Below are 16,308 nucleotides of genomic sequence, written 5' to 3' on the forward strand. Positions count from 1 at the left end.
GCACAGCTCAATCTATCGCCTCGTATTATTTTTCACTTAAGATAAAAATCATTCAACTCGTACCTACGTCTTCGAAATCCACCCATACAAAAGCCGAATGCACGTCGCGTATACACATGAAAAAAAATATCAGGGGCTAAAAAGTTTTTTATTTACTCGCTTTACACGCTTTTTCTTTCCACCGATGCGTAAAATAACTTTATATATCGATGAAATACTTAAATCAGAAGTTTCGCCATTTCTTCGCTACTTACCAAGACTCTAACGTGGTTTCATCGTATATCTATATGGTATACCGAACCTATAGGCTCTTCTATATTATTATACCCAATAAAACTTTGAATATAGAGATAGAATATATAAATTACAACGTATACGTATACACAAAAGAATACCAACAAGAAGAAATTCCACCCCTGCAGAGTCCCTCCCCCCTTTCTCATCCATTCGTGCCTCGTTACCGTGCGATAAGAATAGAAAATGTTAGTTTTAGCATTTTATATCGAATTTTTATTTGCGCATATTTCTTCTTAGCCTAAGGCTACATGTTTACCGAGCTGAGGGATTTTTTTTTTCTTAACCCTGTAATGTCCATATTGAAGCACCTGTTTTTATACGTCTTAAGGAGGACCAACTGTGCAGACGGTTTTTATAAAACGATTATTACAAAATGATAACCCTTTCGTGTCTAAGTTGAAATCGAGATCGATTTGTCGGTTTTAATTATCATTTCGGATTAAGATTAATATTGATTTAATTGCAAACTACGAGTACCTATCATCATAGAATGAAAAATACGAAGAGATAAGCCCAGTTTATAAAATGATCTCATTATCATGACTCAGTAAAAATTTTACGAGCTGAAATTTATTTTTCGAATTTTCGCGAAGTTTTGAAAATTAAAGAAGCACAACTGGGTGTAATAAGCGACTTGGCCCTATTTTCGGATTTTGAAACTCCGGAAGTTGTTCCTTGTAGTCTAAAACCTTCGTGATAGAATTTTCAGATCCTGGATTTTTTCAAACTTGTAGTTAGACGTTGACAAGGAGTAGTTTAGCAGTTTTTAAATAAATTTTCGAACGTAATTCTTGGAGAAATACAATTTTTTAGTTTTTCAACGTCATTTTTGCAGTTGTTACTATCTTGAATTTAAAAAAAAAAAAAAAAATACTGATGATGCCTTGCCTATAATACGACTCCGAAATTAAATTTTCAAAGAGAGGTACCTAGTTAATCTAAAACATTTTTGAAAATTCTCCACAAACTGAAAAATGAACTCGGGGCAGTTGAAATTTTAGATTTGACTTTTTAGCGTGGCTCTTTTCAAATATTCAAGAGTTTTTCGATTCAAAGTCAAGGCGAAGAAAAGTACATTACCTTCTTCTTTTCAGTAGCAACTTCGTTAAATTATTTCGAAGCATTGAGAATACGGCTGTATGTTTTAAAAATTGTGTAGGTATATTAATCATGGTGCAATCTTGGACTCGAAATTCTGACCTTTCAAAGTTTGCATGAAATCGTGGCCTCTCCTTGAAAGTGCATCGCTGTTTGATGCTCGTATTTCTCCGATTTTGATTTTTTCTGAAGGCCATTTTATTACAATTAGATTACAAAAAAAAGTTGGGAGGACTTTGCTTAATTTACGAGTAGGTACCTAAATATGAAAAAAATATATAAATTACTTACGTATCTCACCTTTTTCAGATTTTTTTGAATAAAGAATTTAAAAATGCTGATTTTTTTATGTCAATTTTTGCATGATTTTTTTTTTGTAATACATCATAAAAGACGTTCAATTACACCATCAACCCGAATTTGAACCAAATTTGTCAATTTTTTCTATGTTTTTTAATTTTTTACATGAAAAATGGCTTCCTGCTAATTTAGAAACCTCTGAGCCTCTCCTTGAGTGACCCACGTGGCCAAAATTCATCTGTAAACTAATAAACATCAACTCCAAATACATCATATACAATATACATTGTATTGTCAATTTCAGAGAAATCTGAAACTTTTGATTTTTTTATTCATTTTTGTCAAAGTTGGATTTTTTTAATTTGGAAAAATGGACTCGTCGTCGCAGGTAAAAAAAATCTTTTCTGAAATTGACATTTTACATTTTGATGTACAGTATTTCGAGTTTATATTAGTTCATAGATGAATTTTAGACGGTTGGGTCACTCGAAAGGTGGTTCAGGGCCTCAGTTTTTTCGAAAGTACTCGCTGGAGGAAATTTTGGTTTGAAAGTGCCTTAATTGATCGGAAGGGGCAGAAAGAAAAATTGCGAATTCGAGTTCAATAGGTGCTGAGTTTTATTTTCACTCTATTTACAGAGCTTCTTCGAAAACTGTCGAATCCGAAAATGATGCATTAAGTTTTGAAGAAAAGTTCCCAAATTGACTTTGAATTTCGTAGTTGTTACTATTTTGAATTAAAAAAAAAAAAAATACTGATGATGCCTTGCCTATAAGATTTTGAAATGAAATGTTTACTTGGCGACTCGTAAGGTTATGGTAGGCATTTTATTTTGTTTTTCAGCCTTCATAAACCTCCCGAATCAACTATCTCGCAAATTCCAAATTCCAGGTGTTTTGAAGCTTCAACTGCAAAATCAGTGCTCTCCGGTTCAATCAATAATTCAAGTTTTTTTTTTTTTTTTTTTTAAAGAAATCTAATTTGAGCTTGAGGGGTTGTAATGTGTTTCAATTTCATGACGTCGTGGAAAACATCTACATTATTATTTTTTTGAATTTGAAATACGAATTTCATTTTGTCAATATCATTGGAGCTTTGTTTGCATTACCTAGGAATGCTCCAGAGTAGTTGGATGTTTATTTCAACAGCTTGTTCATTTAGCAGTTGTTGTCCATTGTATGAATTCAAAAATACTCAGTTTGTTCCAATTTCGAACAATAAAAAGATTTGAAAATGAAAAATCAAACCCAAACTTTCCACCTGGAATTTGTTGAAATTGCGCATTTTTCGACTGAACTGATTGAAAGTGGATGCAAACTAGAATTTTTTAAAAATTGGTACCTGTCCAGTTGACCTAGAGATTTTGAAGTTCCTGTTAAAAACTGGATTTTACGCTGTAGGCTCTAGAATGTCTGGGATTGGCAAAAAAATGATTTGGGAGTTTTACATTTATATTATCTATAGAAATCAAAATTCTAGCTTGTCGGCTCATGTTGTCTCCATTAAATTTTTTTTTCATCAATTTTAAGGAGACGTGGAACATTTTTAACAATTTTCCACAAATTGAAAAGGCACTTGGGGCTGCTAAAATTTTGGATTTGGATTTTTTTGGCGTACCTCTTTCCAAAAATTCAAGAATTTTTCCGATTCGTGGTGGAGAAAAATACATACCTACTTACTTTCGGTAGCAACCTTTTCGAATAACTTCTATTTGATTCTCGGCGGTCCGCGGTTGAATGAAATCATGGCCTCTTTTTGAAAGTGTATCGCTGTTTAATGCTCGTATTTCTTCGATTTTAATTTTTTATGAATTACGTTTGATTGCGAAAAGAAGTTAGAGGATGTTGCCTAGTTTAGTACCTATCTACAGAGTTCAATATTGAGTTGAAAATCACTCGGAATTTTTTAAACTTTTGAGGTGTCCTAGAAAGAAAACATTAGTCTTAGAATAGGAGGAAATTTCGAAAAAATTATGTATTTTTCGCTCCAGCTCTAATGGTAGGTACCCATAGTCCACCTCGTGATTTTGCGTGGAATTCGGCCATTACCATCAAAATCCAAGATCAAGTTTAAAATTATACTGATAAGTTGAAAATTTGTAAATCGCTTGTTTTAGTCCTCAATTCGTAATTTGAAAATATTTTCATCCCAAAAACATTGTGCATCGATAGGGCCAGATCTTATTCTGAAAATAATCATCAATAAATTTTTTAATTTTTTCAAATTGTCGATAATGACCAAAAATTGGCACCATTTAATTCTTGAGACAATATCTTCCGATGTTCTAGCTCATTTAATGTGAAATTAGTTAGGACGCAAATATTTTCAAAATACAAATCCACCCAAAACGAAGCGATTTGCAAATTTTCAATCTAATTCAGTAGAACACTAGGTATTGGTCTTGGATATTGATGTCAATGGCCTAAGATGATACAGAACATCGAATAAGTTACTATTTTTTAGAATTGGAGTATTTTTTCTGAATCAGGTTGAGAGGAGGACTGGGGCGATAAAACACAATTCTTTTGAAAATTCCTTCTCATAAAATAGAGAGGCATCTTTCTACCAGGAAGTGAATAATAATTTTTTGTTGTTTCTTACTCGTAATTTAACTGAATGTTGAATACCTATGTGTAAAATTACCGGAGTTTGTCTGAGAGAATATTTAAAGCAGCATAAAGTATTAAAACAACAAATAAGAAAAAATGAATGCAAAAACTCTCTTGCAATCTGCGATTGTTGAAGAAATGATTGGTTTTCATGAAACGTATTTTGTTTAATGGTTATGTGAGTATCAGTTTTGCTCTAAGGTACCAACGTTCTAACCATTTTTGTCAATTTCAAAAGCCAAAAAGATTTTGACGAGTTTCTGTTGATTTTTAGAAATTGGCAATAATCACAAAAAAATTGGCACTTCTGCATTCCAAAATATGTCTTAAGATTCGAAAATGATATCTTTCGATATTTTGCATGATTATTGCAAAATGTGTATAAAGAAAACGTTTTCAAAATTCACTTGATAACCCTCTCTCTCAAAAAAAAAACTTACAGAAAGAGTAGAAGGGTACCTACTTACTACTTACTGTTGGTATATCGGACTTGATCAAGTCAGAAGTCGTTTTTGATTTTCTTAAAATCAAATTTGAGGTTTTCAACTTGTAGAATGACATACTTTTTATGCTTCTGGTCCTAAAGATAGATGTAAACAGGCCAGTTTATAAACCTTCCATTCGTGGATTGCTTGTTTTAGTCTTGATTTGTGATTTGAAAATATTTTCATTTCATCCCAAAACATTTTGCATTGATTGGGCCAAAACTTCTGAAAGTAATCATCATTTTTGAAACTGGGGAATTATTTTGGAATACAGGAGGGCTTTAGTCATTATTTCCAATTCAAAAATGAAAATACCCAAACAAAATGTTCAATGTTTTCAAATTGTCGATAATGACTAAAAAATTGACACCATTTTTAATTCAAAAAATTTCCAAATCTTGGAACAGAAAAAAACTCAAAATCTCAAAATAACAAATCTTGCCATCAAAAAACTTGAAATTTCAAGAAAAAAAACTTGAAAATCTTGAAAGAGAAAAATATTTAAAATCATAGGATAAAAAATCTCGAGATGTTGCGATACAAAAACTTTAAAACCGCGAGACTTGAATCTCAAATTCAAAAAATTTTCAAAATTTTGAAAAATCTTGAAATTTTGAGAAAAAATGTTGTGAAGATCGCGAAATTAAAACAATCTCGAAATCATTAAATGTTGAGAGTTGAGACTACAAAAAAAAACTCAAAATGTTTGTTTTGAAAAAAAAAGTTTTTCAGACAAAATCTGTTTTTTTTTTTTTTTTTTTTTTTTCAAAAAACGAACGAAATTTTACACAGGGTTTTAATGTAGGTAATAGGTAATGCTCACGATTTTATTCAACAAGACATAAGTGCTCAGTGAATTTTTTATAAATATGTGCAATATAAATAATACCTATCAACACATTTCGAATTAAATTATAGGTACAATTGCTTTTGTATTTTTGAATGTAAAAATACCATCTTACCCTTTTTAGCTCTTTATTTACATGTAAATTTATGTGAGAATTATCTCTTTGAGGTTTCATTAGCAATGGTAAGGTTGGTACTGGATTCCGAGGTTGATTATAAAAAACGACATGAAATCTATGAGTTCTGCGATCTGTTTCAAATAAATGAGAAAAAAATGTTGAATGAATAAAGTGAAAAATTGAAAATAGAATTGAATTCTTGATTCCAAGAAAAGAGGTAATTGTATAGAACATTGAAATTATTATTACAGTTTTATCCAATGGTTTACCACCACCATGACCAGCATCTGTTTCGACTCTGATAATGAATGGATTTTTCTAGAAATTAAATCGATCAAATTATACGATGGATTTTATGTCTTTTCTTGTAGACAGCGATAGTCTACTTATATCTGACGTTTTTTTATTACCTGATTGGAGTGTTTCTTAGCTTCATATTGTAATGTGGCGATGAATTTCAAGGAGTGTAGAGGTGAAACTCGATCATCATGATCTGAAGTTGTTAGCATGGTAGGAGGATACTGCACATACATATAAGAACTTATGTATATTCTTCTTCAGCACAAGAGTCTGAGACCAATAAAGGTAATAAAATGCCAACTTACTTGTTTGTCGCAACCTTCGGGGATTTTAATATTATGCAAAGGAGAGTATTTGTACAGAATTGGGAAAAATTTCGGATCGGATGATGAACCATAGTCAGTTATCCACGCGTGACCACAGGTAAATTTGTCAAATCTTAACATATCCATCACTCTGCAACCAAACAAGCACCAGTTGCAGTTATAAATGACTCCCTAACTTCTACCATTCTTAGAACTGTTTTCTTTGAAAGCATACTGACCCTACATCAGCAACAACAGCACCATATAAGTCTGGTCTTTGGTTAAGACAGGCACCCATCAAAAGACCTCCATTCGATTCTCCATTAATGGCCAACATTTTATTATTTGTGTATTTTTCTGCAATCAGGTATTCGCCAGCAGCTTGAAAATCGTCGAAACAGTTTTGTTTTTTCATCAACGATCCTTCTTTATGCCATTTTTCACCGTATTCTCTGGAAGAAGAATAAAAATTATACGAGTATTGGTTATAGTTTGGTATTCCAGTTTTTGAGAAGTGTGTAGGAAATAATTATTCAACGCTTACCCTCCACCTCTAATATTTGCTACGCAATGTACTCCTTTGAAGTTGCTTATGACCACCAGACGATTAACTGTGAAATACGGTAAGATGCTGATACTAAATCCACCATATCCATACACGTAGGTGAAATTGTTTCCATCTTTCTTGAGATCCTGAAAAGTCAAGCTTTTGCTGGTTACAAAGATGAAAAATTCATATCATTTTTAAACAGAAATTGATCCTACCTTTTCATGGATAATGTACATAGGCACCTTGGTTCCGTCTTTACTTTGGTAAAAAACTTGCTCTACTGTGAATTTCTCACGATCAAAATTCTTCAGTTTGATTTCATTAATTACCTGCAATGCAGAAATTGAATGTCTTGATTGAAATTTTCTTTCAAAAATGCAACAAGTGTTGGATTTGAGATGTTTCATGAAACGTGAATAGGGAATATTTGACAGCCTAAGTACCTCAAGTTCGGGCGTTTGTTTTGATAAATCGTAATGATAAGTGATACCAGGTGTAAGAAATGATACAAAATTGAAAAATGCATTCGGGCTTTTTCTATCGCAGAAAGCTGATTCCTTTTCAATCGTTCCAATTTCCAATTTGAACTGCTTGAGCATTTTACCAGTTACTACGTCATGTAATTGGAGAACAGTCTGTGGAAGAAAATGAGAAAATCTGAAATCACCCTTACATCTAGCATCAAAGTTGAGTCTTTAGATTCATTGTAAGAAACCTGCCTTGACATCTTCGATATAAGACAGAAACATGTATTTATCATACGCTGCTTTAGCCCAGTTCAAGCTGTTCTTTTTATCTTCAGGTACGAGGTCTTTCCACGATTTGGGATCTGGGCATGTGATATCAACGGACATTATTTTGTAATTATCGGCGTCTTTGTTAGTTCGAAAAATGAATTGGTTTTCATTGTTGGCGATAAACTGTGAATGATCATTATTGATTACTATGATGGTTCTAGCCGAGGTACATCTGGGCCATTCCATGCCAAATCCGCGGATTTTTGCACGAGGGGGGTCTTCGATCTTTTTCAAAATCAGATTATGTTTAGAGGTCATCAAACGATGATAAATGACGCAAACCGGACATTTTTCGATTTTTTTTGGCGATGTTGTGGGGCTTCAAAGTTCTTCAAAATGACAGAAAATGGAAAATTTCAGTTGCAAATTGCTCCGGTTGTACGTGGTATAAAATTTTGAACTTTTTTTCAAATTGTAGTACTTTGAGAGGGTAATTGACGAATGATGTCAAAATCAGTGAAAAAAATATACAAGTTTTGCACTTACCTATTGCAAAAATAGATACTATCAGAAACCTAAAAATAAACATTTTTGCATTTTTGAGATATTTTACCAATAGGTATGTAGACGAACATTTGAAAAAAATTTCCCTCTCCCTCATTTGCCACTGAATTTATGTACTGGAAATACCATTTTTCTGGCTATGGTTTTGTTCGTAAAGTGATACATATTGGAAAAATTTTGCCTTTGTTTTAAACAAAAAATGAAAAGAACACAATTTTCATAAAACTTTTTACTAGGGGTGAAACCGGATCAAATGGAACGATTTTTACTTGTCCGAAAATTGTGACTACCTGTTTCAACTTTGAGATCCCGTAATTATTTTGTTGTGAAGTCCCATACTTTGGCTACAAAATTACAGGTTCCCCCGCCAAGGGGAACACTATTAAAATCGCTTTCAAGAATTCAGTACGCCACGTTATTTAGAAAGGTGTCTTATGTGTTACGTATTACGCTACACATAAGACACCTTTGTATTTGCCAAGTCACTTTCTTCAACTTTAAATTTCTCAGCATTTTCAACTTCGTTTTTATCAGCCAACAATTTTTACTGTTTATGCAATAAATTTTTCTATTAGCCGCACATTCCAATCCTACTTGTAAAATTTTTTTAATTTCAAATTTTTAATGATAAAAGTGTTTAAAATTATTAATGAATGCAAATTTCTTTGTTATTTTTTATTATCAGTTAGTCGAGGAGCCTGCGTAAGGATCTCGTCGATCCTCCGGGACAACTTTTTCTTAAAGGGGAAGTCCTTTTTGATTAGGTATTTCTCCCTCCCCCCCCCCAATTTTGATTGACAGGTCAGCTGAAATCGCAGATTTTGCGTTCCAATAACACAGGACTTGCACAAAAATTTTCAAACTGTACAAAGGTAGATCAAAGATCAAGCAAAAATTTATCACCTGTCAAAATTTCAAATGCTAAAGACGTTTTTCGGTTTTTGGTGAATTTTTGAAAATCAAATTTAGGCCAAAAATGAGGGGAAAAAATCAAAATTTACCAAATTGACCAAGAAAGCTGAAATTTAGGATACACTCTATTTTCGACAAGCCAAATCGATTGGAAACTGTTTCAAACCGTTTTGAGCAGTTCTGGAACCTCCAGCAGATTTTTGAAACTCAAAATTCCCACAAAATTTTACCAAAATTAAGTTGGAAAGCTGAAATTTATTCTGCAAACTAATTTCAATGCGCTAAGAAGTACTGCAGGTGAATTTCAAGTCGTTTTGGAGCCTCCGGTGACTTTTTGAAAATTCCTGGAGCCTTCATTAGATTTTTGAAACATGAAATTCCCTCAACATTTTACCAAATGGAGTTGGCAAGCTGAAATTTACTTCGCAAACTAATTTCAATACGATTGATGGTTTCAAATGGTTTTAAATAATTTTGAAGCTTCCAGCTACTTTTTGGAAATTTCAGTTTTCCAAAAAAACACCATAAGACCTCCCAAAAAGTCGCTGGAGGCTCCAAAACGACTTGAAATCCACCAACAGACGACTTCATAGCGTATTGAAATTAGTTTTCAGAATGAATTTTGACATTTCATCTCCGTTTGATGAAATTTTTAGGAAATTTAAAGTTTAAAAAATCTACCAGAGGCTCCAGTAATTTTTAAAAAATTGCTATATGCTCCAAAACGACTTGACGTTGAAATCCCCCTGCACTTTGCTTTGTAGCGTATTGAAATTAGTTTGCAGAGTAAATTTCGGCTATTCAACTCCATTTTGATGAAATTTTGGAAAATTTCAAGTTTCAAACATCTACTGGAGGCTCCAGAAATTTTTAAAAATTTGCTGGAGGCTCCAAAACGACTTAAAATCCGCCTGCAGTTGACTTCGTAGCATATTGAAATTAGTTTGCAAAATGAATTTCGGCTTTCCAACTCCATTTGATGAAATTTTGTGGGAATTTCGAGTTTCAAAAATCTGCTGGAGGTTCCAGAACTGCTCAAAACGGTTTGAAACAGTTTCCAATCGACTTGGCATGTCGAAAATAGGGTGTATCACAAATTTCTGCTTTCTTGGTCAATTTGGTAAATTTTGATAAGTTTTGATTTTTCCCCTCATTTTTGGCCTAAGTTTGATTTTCAAAAATTCACCAAAAATCGAAAAACATACTTTGGCGCTTGAAATTTTGACAGGTGATAAATTTTTGCTTGATCTTTCGATCTACCTTTGTAGAGTTTGAAAAATGTTGTGCAAGCCTATGTTGGAACGCAAAATCTGCGATTTCGGTTGACCTGTCAATCAAAATGACCGCCATTTTGTAAGTAAGGCCAATTCTTTTTTGAGTACAAGGGCTAGAAATGTTCTTTAGGACTGCCCCTTTAAGAAAGAAGTTGTCCCGGATGACCGACGGTGGAGGGGGGTGCAATAGATCCTTAAGCGGGCTCTCTGACTAATTGTAAGTAGGTAAGGACTTATAATTTATTATTATTGCTTTGTGTATGTCAAATGCTCAAATTAATTTGATCTGATATTTTAATAAAACCAGTGTATCCAACAACCAAAAAACTCTATGTCCGAATTGAATATTGATTTTTTAACTTTTGCTTTCGGATTTTTGAATATTTGAATTTTCAATTTTGGAAAATATCTTATTAACGATTTTGGATTTAGAATTTCATATTCATCGTCAATTCGTTGACCAATTGCGAAAGAAGGAATATTTTTTCAAATGTTCATCTACACACTGGTAAAATATCTCAAAAATGCAAAAATGTTCATTTTTTAGGTTTGTGATGGTATTTTTGCTAAAAGCCAAACTTGTAATTTTTTTTCTCGAAAATGCGAAAAAGTGCCAGTCCAATTTTTTGATGTGTTATTTTACATGGAAAGGACTAAAACTGAGAATTTTTTCAGAATTATTACTCGCGGACATGGTGGTTATATTTAAATTATACGTTTTCAAATCAATTTTTTTAGGTTTTCGAAAGTGGCAACACTGATTTTGCAAAGTAGATACTACAATTTGAAAAAACACTCACGCAACTAGCGTGAGAGAACCGGCTTTTCGTAGAAAACATGATCGATTATTTTTTTTTTAATAATCGATTAATCGAAAGAGTTTCAGGCCCGATTAATCGATTAATAATCGGCCCATCATTACCCATCGAGTTCCTAACAAGAAATAAACTGAGAAATCGTTTGGGTATTAAGATAGACATTAGTGATTATTGCTAAGCAAAACATTTATGCTTTAAAAAAAATAGGTATACCAAAAACAAAACTGATGAGGAAGTCTGCAAAAGTCTGCAAAAATAACAAAAAAAATCAACAAAGCCTACCTAAGCTGAAATGTCAAAGGAACACCTGAACCGATTTTCCATCGAGTTTCTAACAAGAAATAAACTGAGAAATCGTTTGGGTATAAAGACAGACGTTAGTGATTATTGCTAAGCAAAATATTTAAAAATAGGTATACCAAAAACAAAACTGATGAGGAAGTCTGCAAAAGGACGCAAAAATGGCAAAAAAAATCACTTAATCTGAAATATCTAAGGAACGCCTAAACCGATTTTAATAAAACTCGAAATCTCAAAATTTCGGCAATACACCAGTTGGGAGGGATAAAGCACTTTGTTCAAAATTTCATAGGTTTCGAGTTTACTCTGCCACAAAATTGGTACATAAACACATATATATATATAGCCGCATACAGGTAAACTCATAACGTTTTGTATAAAATACAAACTCACGTCCCACCTGTAACTTCGTTGCTGTGCATGCGCTCGACGCGTCACCCCATAGGCCTGATAGTACTCGATGTTAGGCCGCGTTATATTCGTTAACTTGATTTTTGGGTGACCTGTGGAGAGGTATCTCATTGCCGAAACATCAATTTTTCAGAAAAGCTTTTTTTTAAAAGTCCCATACGTCTCTGTTTTTCGCAAATAGCTTTTTAACAAAGCATCCTACAAAAAAATAACCAGCTCTGAGCAGAAAGGAAATTTTATGCTCTACAATTTCCTTCATTGCATTTTTTTCTTAGGATGCATACTTTCCCCGTAAAATCAATGTTAATGTTGAAAAACACGAAAATTCGGACATGTATAATGAGCTCTAAATTAAAATTGAGCAGTCAAAAATTCATTTTAGGCGATTTTTGACCACGCAACGTGAAAGAGGAGACCTTCAACCACCAGAATCACCAAACAGAACTTAAAAAATGATTATTGGCATTCTTGGCAATAAACACCTTTTCCTCGTGTCCTAGTACATAATAATTAGGCTATGCACTCATTTGAAAATTGAGTCAAAAGAGAAAGTGTATAAACAGCAATCTCACGTCCCTGCTCAAACTTTGACAGTAGACTCCCCACACCTTCTAGATTCATATGGCACCTCATCGAAAAGTCACGTCCTAAAAAGGTTACGAGTTTGCCAAAACGTTATGAGTTTGCTGGTTAATCTATAAAAAAGTTACGAGTTTACCCCCTAGAATATTTATATATATATAGGTATTAGTAACCAGACTTGTCAACTAATGAATGGGTTAATTTTACTATACAAGTGGACTGACCAACTTGTCAACTATAGTTGACAAGTCATGGGTTAATTTTACTATACAAGTCAACTATGAGTTTTCAGAAACTTCCACCAGAGGGCGCATGGCTTAGAAATCGAGGTGCGAGGACGAACGCAGGGTCTACAGTCAATTTGTAGTGAGTAGAATGTGATGTGCTGGTGGAGATGTATGCAAATACATCGATCCTGAGTGTACACGACAACAAATTTGACTTGAAATTTTTCAGTATTTTATTGGCCTATGGAAAATTTAAAAACATCAAAAATTTTTATGCTGTTTAAGCTTTCTTTTGGTGTCTTAACTTTCTCAAAATTCAAATTACTTAGACTCCATTTTCAAACATTTTCTTCAAAATTTAGCCTAAAAATCTGATTACTTTTTTCAAAACATAGATTTTTTTAATATTAGACTGAATCTGCAAATAAAATTTTAATAAGTGATTTAGAACAGAAATTATACCAATTTTAAAATTTTGTTCACTTTTCTGCATATATGCCAAGCATAGTTGACATGTGTGGTCGCAAGCAAATATATAGATATATATATATAAACTTTAAGGAAACCTGAAAAAAAACTAATGGTCCTACAATGATCCCAACACCCCAAAACGCAAAGAAAATTTACTCCGGACCGAAACTGTCACAGTTGAGACAAATACAGTACCTGACTTTTCTTCGAAAAGCCGGTAAAAAATTCAAAATTCTATACCACGTACAACCGGAGCAATTTGCAACAGAAATTTACCATTTTCGCTCATTTTGGAGAACCTTGAAGGCCAAACAGCTCAGTCAAAAAAAATCGAAAAAATGTCGAGTTTACGTCATTCGTCATCGTTTGATGACCTCTGAACGTGATTTGATTTTGAAAAAAAAATCGAAGATCCCTGGTGCAAAAATTCGCCGTTTTGGCGTAGAGTGGCCCATTTTTGTATGTTCTTTAATGCTTACGTTGTAATTTGCTTCCATTTTTGTGACAATTGGTTCAAGTTTCATTTTAGGTGTGACTCCCTTACTTATATCAGCTATGTACACCAAGTTATTATCACAGCCTTCGGATACATATACAATCAAGTATTTGCCACAGTCGCTCACCGCAGAATCTCTGGAAATTAAGCAAACAGTGAATAATGTTGCCTACTTTTTCATTAAATGCACATTATAAGGTAAGGCAGCGAAACCTACACGAAGTAATCAGGATTGTCTGGAAATTCCGCCACCATAATATCTTTACATTGTTCAGTTCCAAGCAGATGGTAGTACAACTTTTGATTTTTATTCTCATTATTCTCAGAACCATCGGCTTTGCCTTTTTGATCAAGGTAGGCCTGAAGTTTTACAAGTAGATAGGTATGTGAATCGAATTGTAAACTTTGACTACCTTTTTTCATCCAATGATTTGATTAAAAAAAATAAATAAATAGGTACAACCAATCATGTATTACCGCGTAAAATATTCCTTTGCCATCTTTCGTCCATGGTAATTCTGAAAACTTGACCTTTTCTAGCTTGTCCTTGAGCTCATCTCCTGTGTAAAAGACACACTTAACATCATCTAAGAAAAAATTTTTCTACCAGTGCAGGTATTATGAATTTCAACCTTTCTCCACGTCTTTGAAATGCACAGTCTTCCAATCAGAACCGCCCGCACTCAACGCATATGCAAACGTTTTCCCATCGTCCGAGAAAGATAACGTTTCTGTATCCAATGCAACAGTACCATCTTTAGAAAGGGTATTCATATCTAGAAATACTTTACCTTCATCTTTTATCGAATCTGATATATAAAGCACACTGGAAAATCATCGATTTATGTAGTTAGATTAGACATCATTATTCTACTCTCTACTCTTTTTCCTCAAACACTTACTCTTGGTTCTGCAAACCAGTATTTCGAAAAGTGAAAAAATGTTTTCCTTTTTGAAAAGGACCCGTCATTTTCGGAAAGTCATACAATTCCTTGTAACGAGCTTGCAACTCAGCACGGAATGGGCTTTTTTCTAAATAAGACGTGGTAAGTGCCATCTCATCTTGGACGAATTTTTTTGTTTCAGGGCTGTCTGGATCTTCCATCCATCTGTACGGATCATTAACCTGAAAAAATCGAAATGCACATTTAAGTATTATTATCAAGGGTGGAAAATTCAGCAAAAATTATGAAAAGAATTGCAAACGGGTACACGTACTGTGACGCAGCCGGCATATGTGTCCTGGACATTTTCATCTCTTCTTGGAGTAGGATATTTATCTGCAGGTATCTGTGGAAGTTATATTCAAACATGTAGAAAAAATAGCATTGCAGTATAGTTTATAACATGTAGTACTTACAATAGCAGCTGCTGCAGGGCAATTCGCAGGAGCTGGTGCATTTGCTGGTGCTGGATTATTCGCAGGAGCTGGCGCAGGAGCAGGGGCAGGTGCAGGTGCATTGCAGTATGCTCTCTCGATTATCAAAATCACCAAAATCTGCAGTACAGCGAATACTTTTCGACTCATTGTGCGCAAATTCTTGAGTATGAGCACAAATTTTAGAAGCAGGCCAACTTGATATTAGGTGGCTTGTGATTGAGACACGAAAATTCAACCGAAAAATGATGTAAAATACTGGTTCTATTTGTACCGAAAAAAACAGATATAAAACACCAGTAATATGAAAAACAACGTATAATTTACGATATTGAAAAGTACTTACCCACATTTAAAAAAAAAATTTGATAAATTCTGTGCAAACAGAATCCGTTCCAAAATGGAAATTGAATGTGAAACGTGTGTGATTTACAATCTAACGCAGAAATCTGCAGTTCGATAAAAAAAACAGGTGAAAAAAAATGCATATTTCAATGAAAAAAAAGACAAACATTAGGTAGGTATGTATGTACTATGTAAATGATCAAAATGAAAAATAGTTTATATGCTAACATCGACGTACGCATTGCCATACATCTACACCTTCATGGAATTAAATTTTTGCAAAATAATTCGCTCGTTAATCAATTTGACATAAATTTGGTTCGCATTTTATTTGATAAATAGGCAGGTGTGAGGACAAAAAAGCGAGGAAAATATGTAGTAATACAACGAAGAGGAAAAAAACGAAGTGTGGAGTTGTGTTTTATACCTGAAATTTCATGTGTTTCCATCAACAAGTATGTAGGTATTACATTTTCGTCGATCCTTAAATAACTTCTCTTAGAATTAATCAATGAATCTATTCGTTCGCGAACAAATCACTTATTCAATTCGTTCGCGAATGATTTACAAAAATTATTCAATTCGTTCGCGAATGATTCATCAAAGATTATTCAATTCGTTCGCGAATGATTCACCAAAAATCCTTCAATTCGTTCGCGAATGATTCACCAAAATATGTTTAATTTGTTTTCGAATGGTTCACCAAAAATTATTCAATTCGTTCGCGAATGATTCACTAACAGTTAATCCATTTGTTCGTGAATGTTTCACTAAAAATTAATTATTCCGTTCGCGAATGATTCACGTAGAAATCAATCAATTTTTCAATCACCAATCGTTCGTGAATGATTCGATTCGATTCGCTTCGCTTTGCTTGAAAACAA

General features: G+C 33.4%; 1 protein-coding gene across 1 annotated transcript; it reads right to left on the reverse strand.

Annotated features, from left to right (window-relative positions):
• Positions 1-5,529: 5,529 nt before the first annotated feature.
• Positions 5,530-15,347, reverse strand: LOC135834886 (prolyl endopeptidase-like). Its single transcript, XM_065348864.1, has 16 exons — positions 15,062-15,347; positions 14,920-14,991; positions 14,604-14,827; positions 14,334-14,527; positions 14,179-14,261; positions 13,919-14,061; positions 13,685-13,838; positions 7,629-7,829; positions 7,353-7,544; positions 7,125-7,238; positions 6,904-7,052; positions 6,599-6,811; positions 6,360-6,510; positions 6,165-6,275; positions 6,004-6,072; positions 5,530-5,885 (listed from the first exon to the last, which is right to left on the reverse strand). The coding sequence occupies exons 1-16, from the start codon at positions 15,227-15,229 to the stop codon at positions 5,811-5,813; spliced, it is 2,313 nt and encodes a 770-aa protein (XP_065204936.1). The 5' UTR covers positions 15,230-15,347; the 3' UTR covers positions 5,530-5,810.
• Positions 15,348-16,308: the final 961 nt, after the last annotated feature.

Source organism: Planococcus citri, chromosome 2 (genome assembly GCF_950023065.1).
Source record: "Planococcus citri chromosome 2, ihPlaCitr1.1, whole genome shotgun sequence".
NCBI lineage: Eukaryota > Metazoa > Arthropoda > Insecta > Hemiptera > Pseudococcidae > Planococcus > Planococcus citri.

What these genes read in the sequence shown, in the direction of transcription:
- LOC135834886 (XM_065348864.1), bottom strand. Translation starts at nt 15,229, where the DNA reads ATGAGTCGAAAAGTATTCGCTGTACTGCAGATTTTGGTGATTTTGATA. An exon ending in GCCCTGCAGCAGCTGCTATT is followed by an intron (nt 14,992 to 15,061) that starts GTAAGTACTACA and finishes TAACTTCCACAG; the next exon opens with ATACCTGCAGATAAATATCC. An exon ending in TTTCAAAGACGTGGAGAAAG is followed by an intron (nt 14,262 to 14,333) that starts GTTGAAATTCAT and finishes TCTTTTACACAG; the next exon opens with GAGATGAGCTCAAGGACAAG.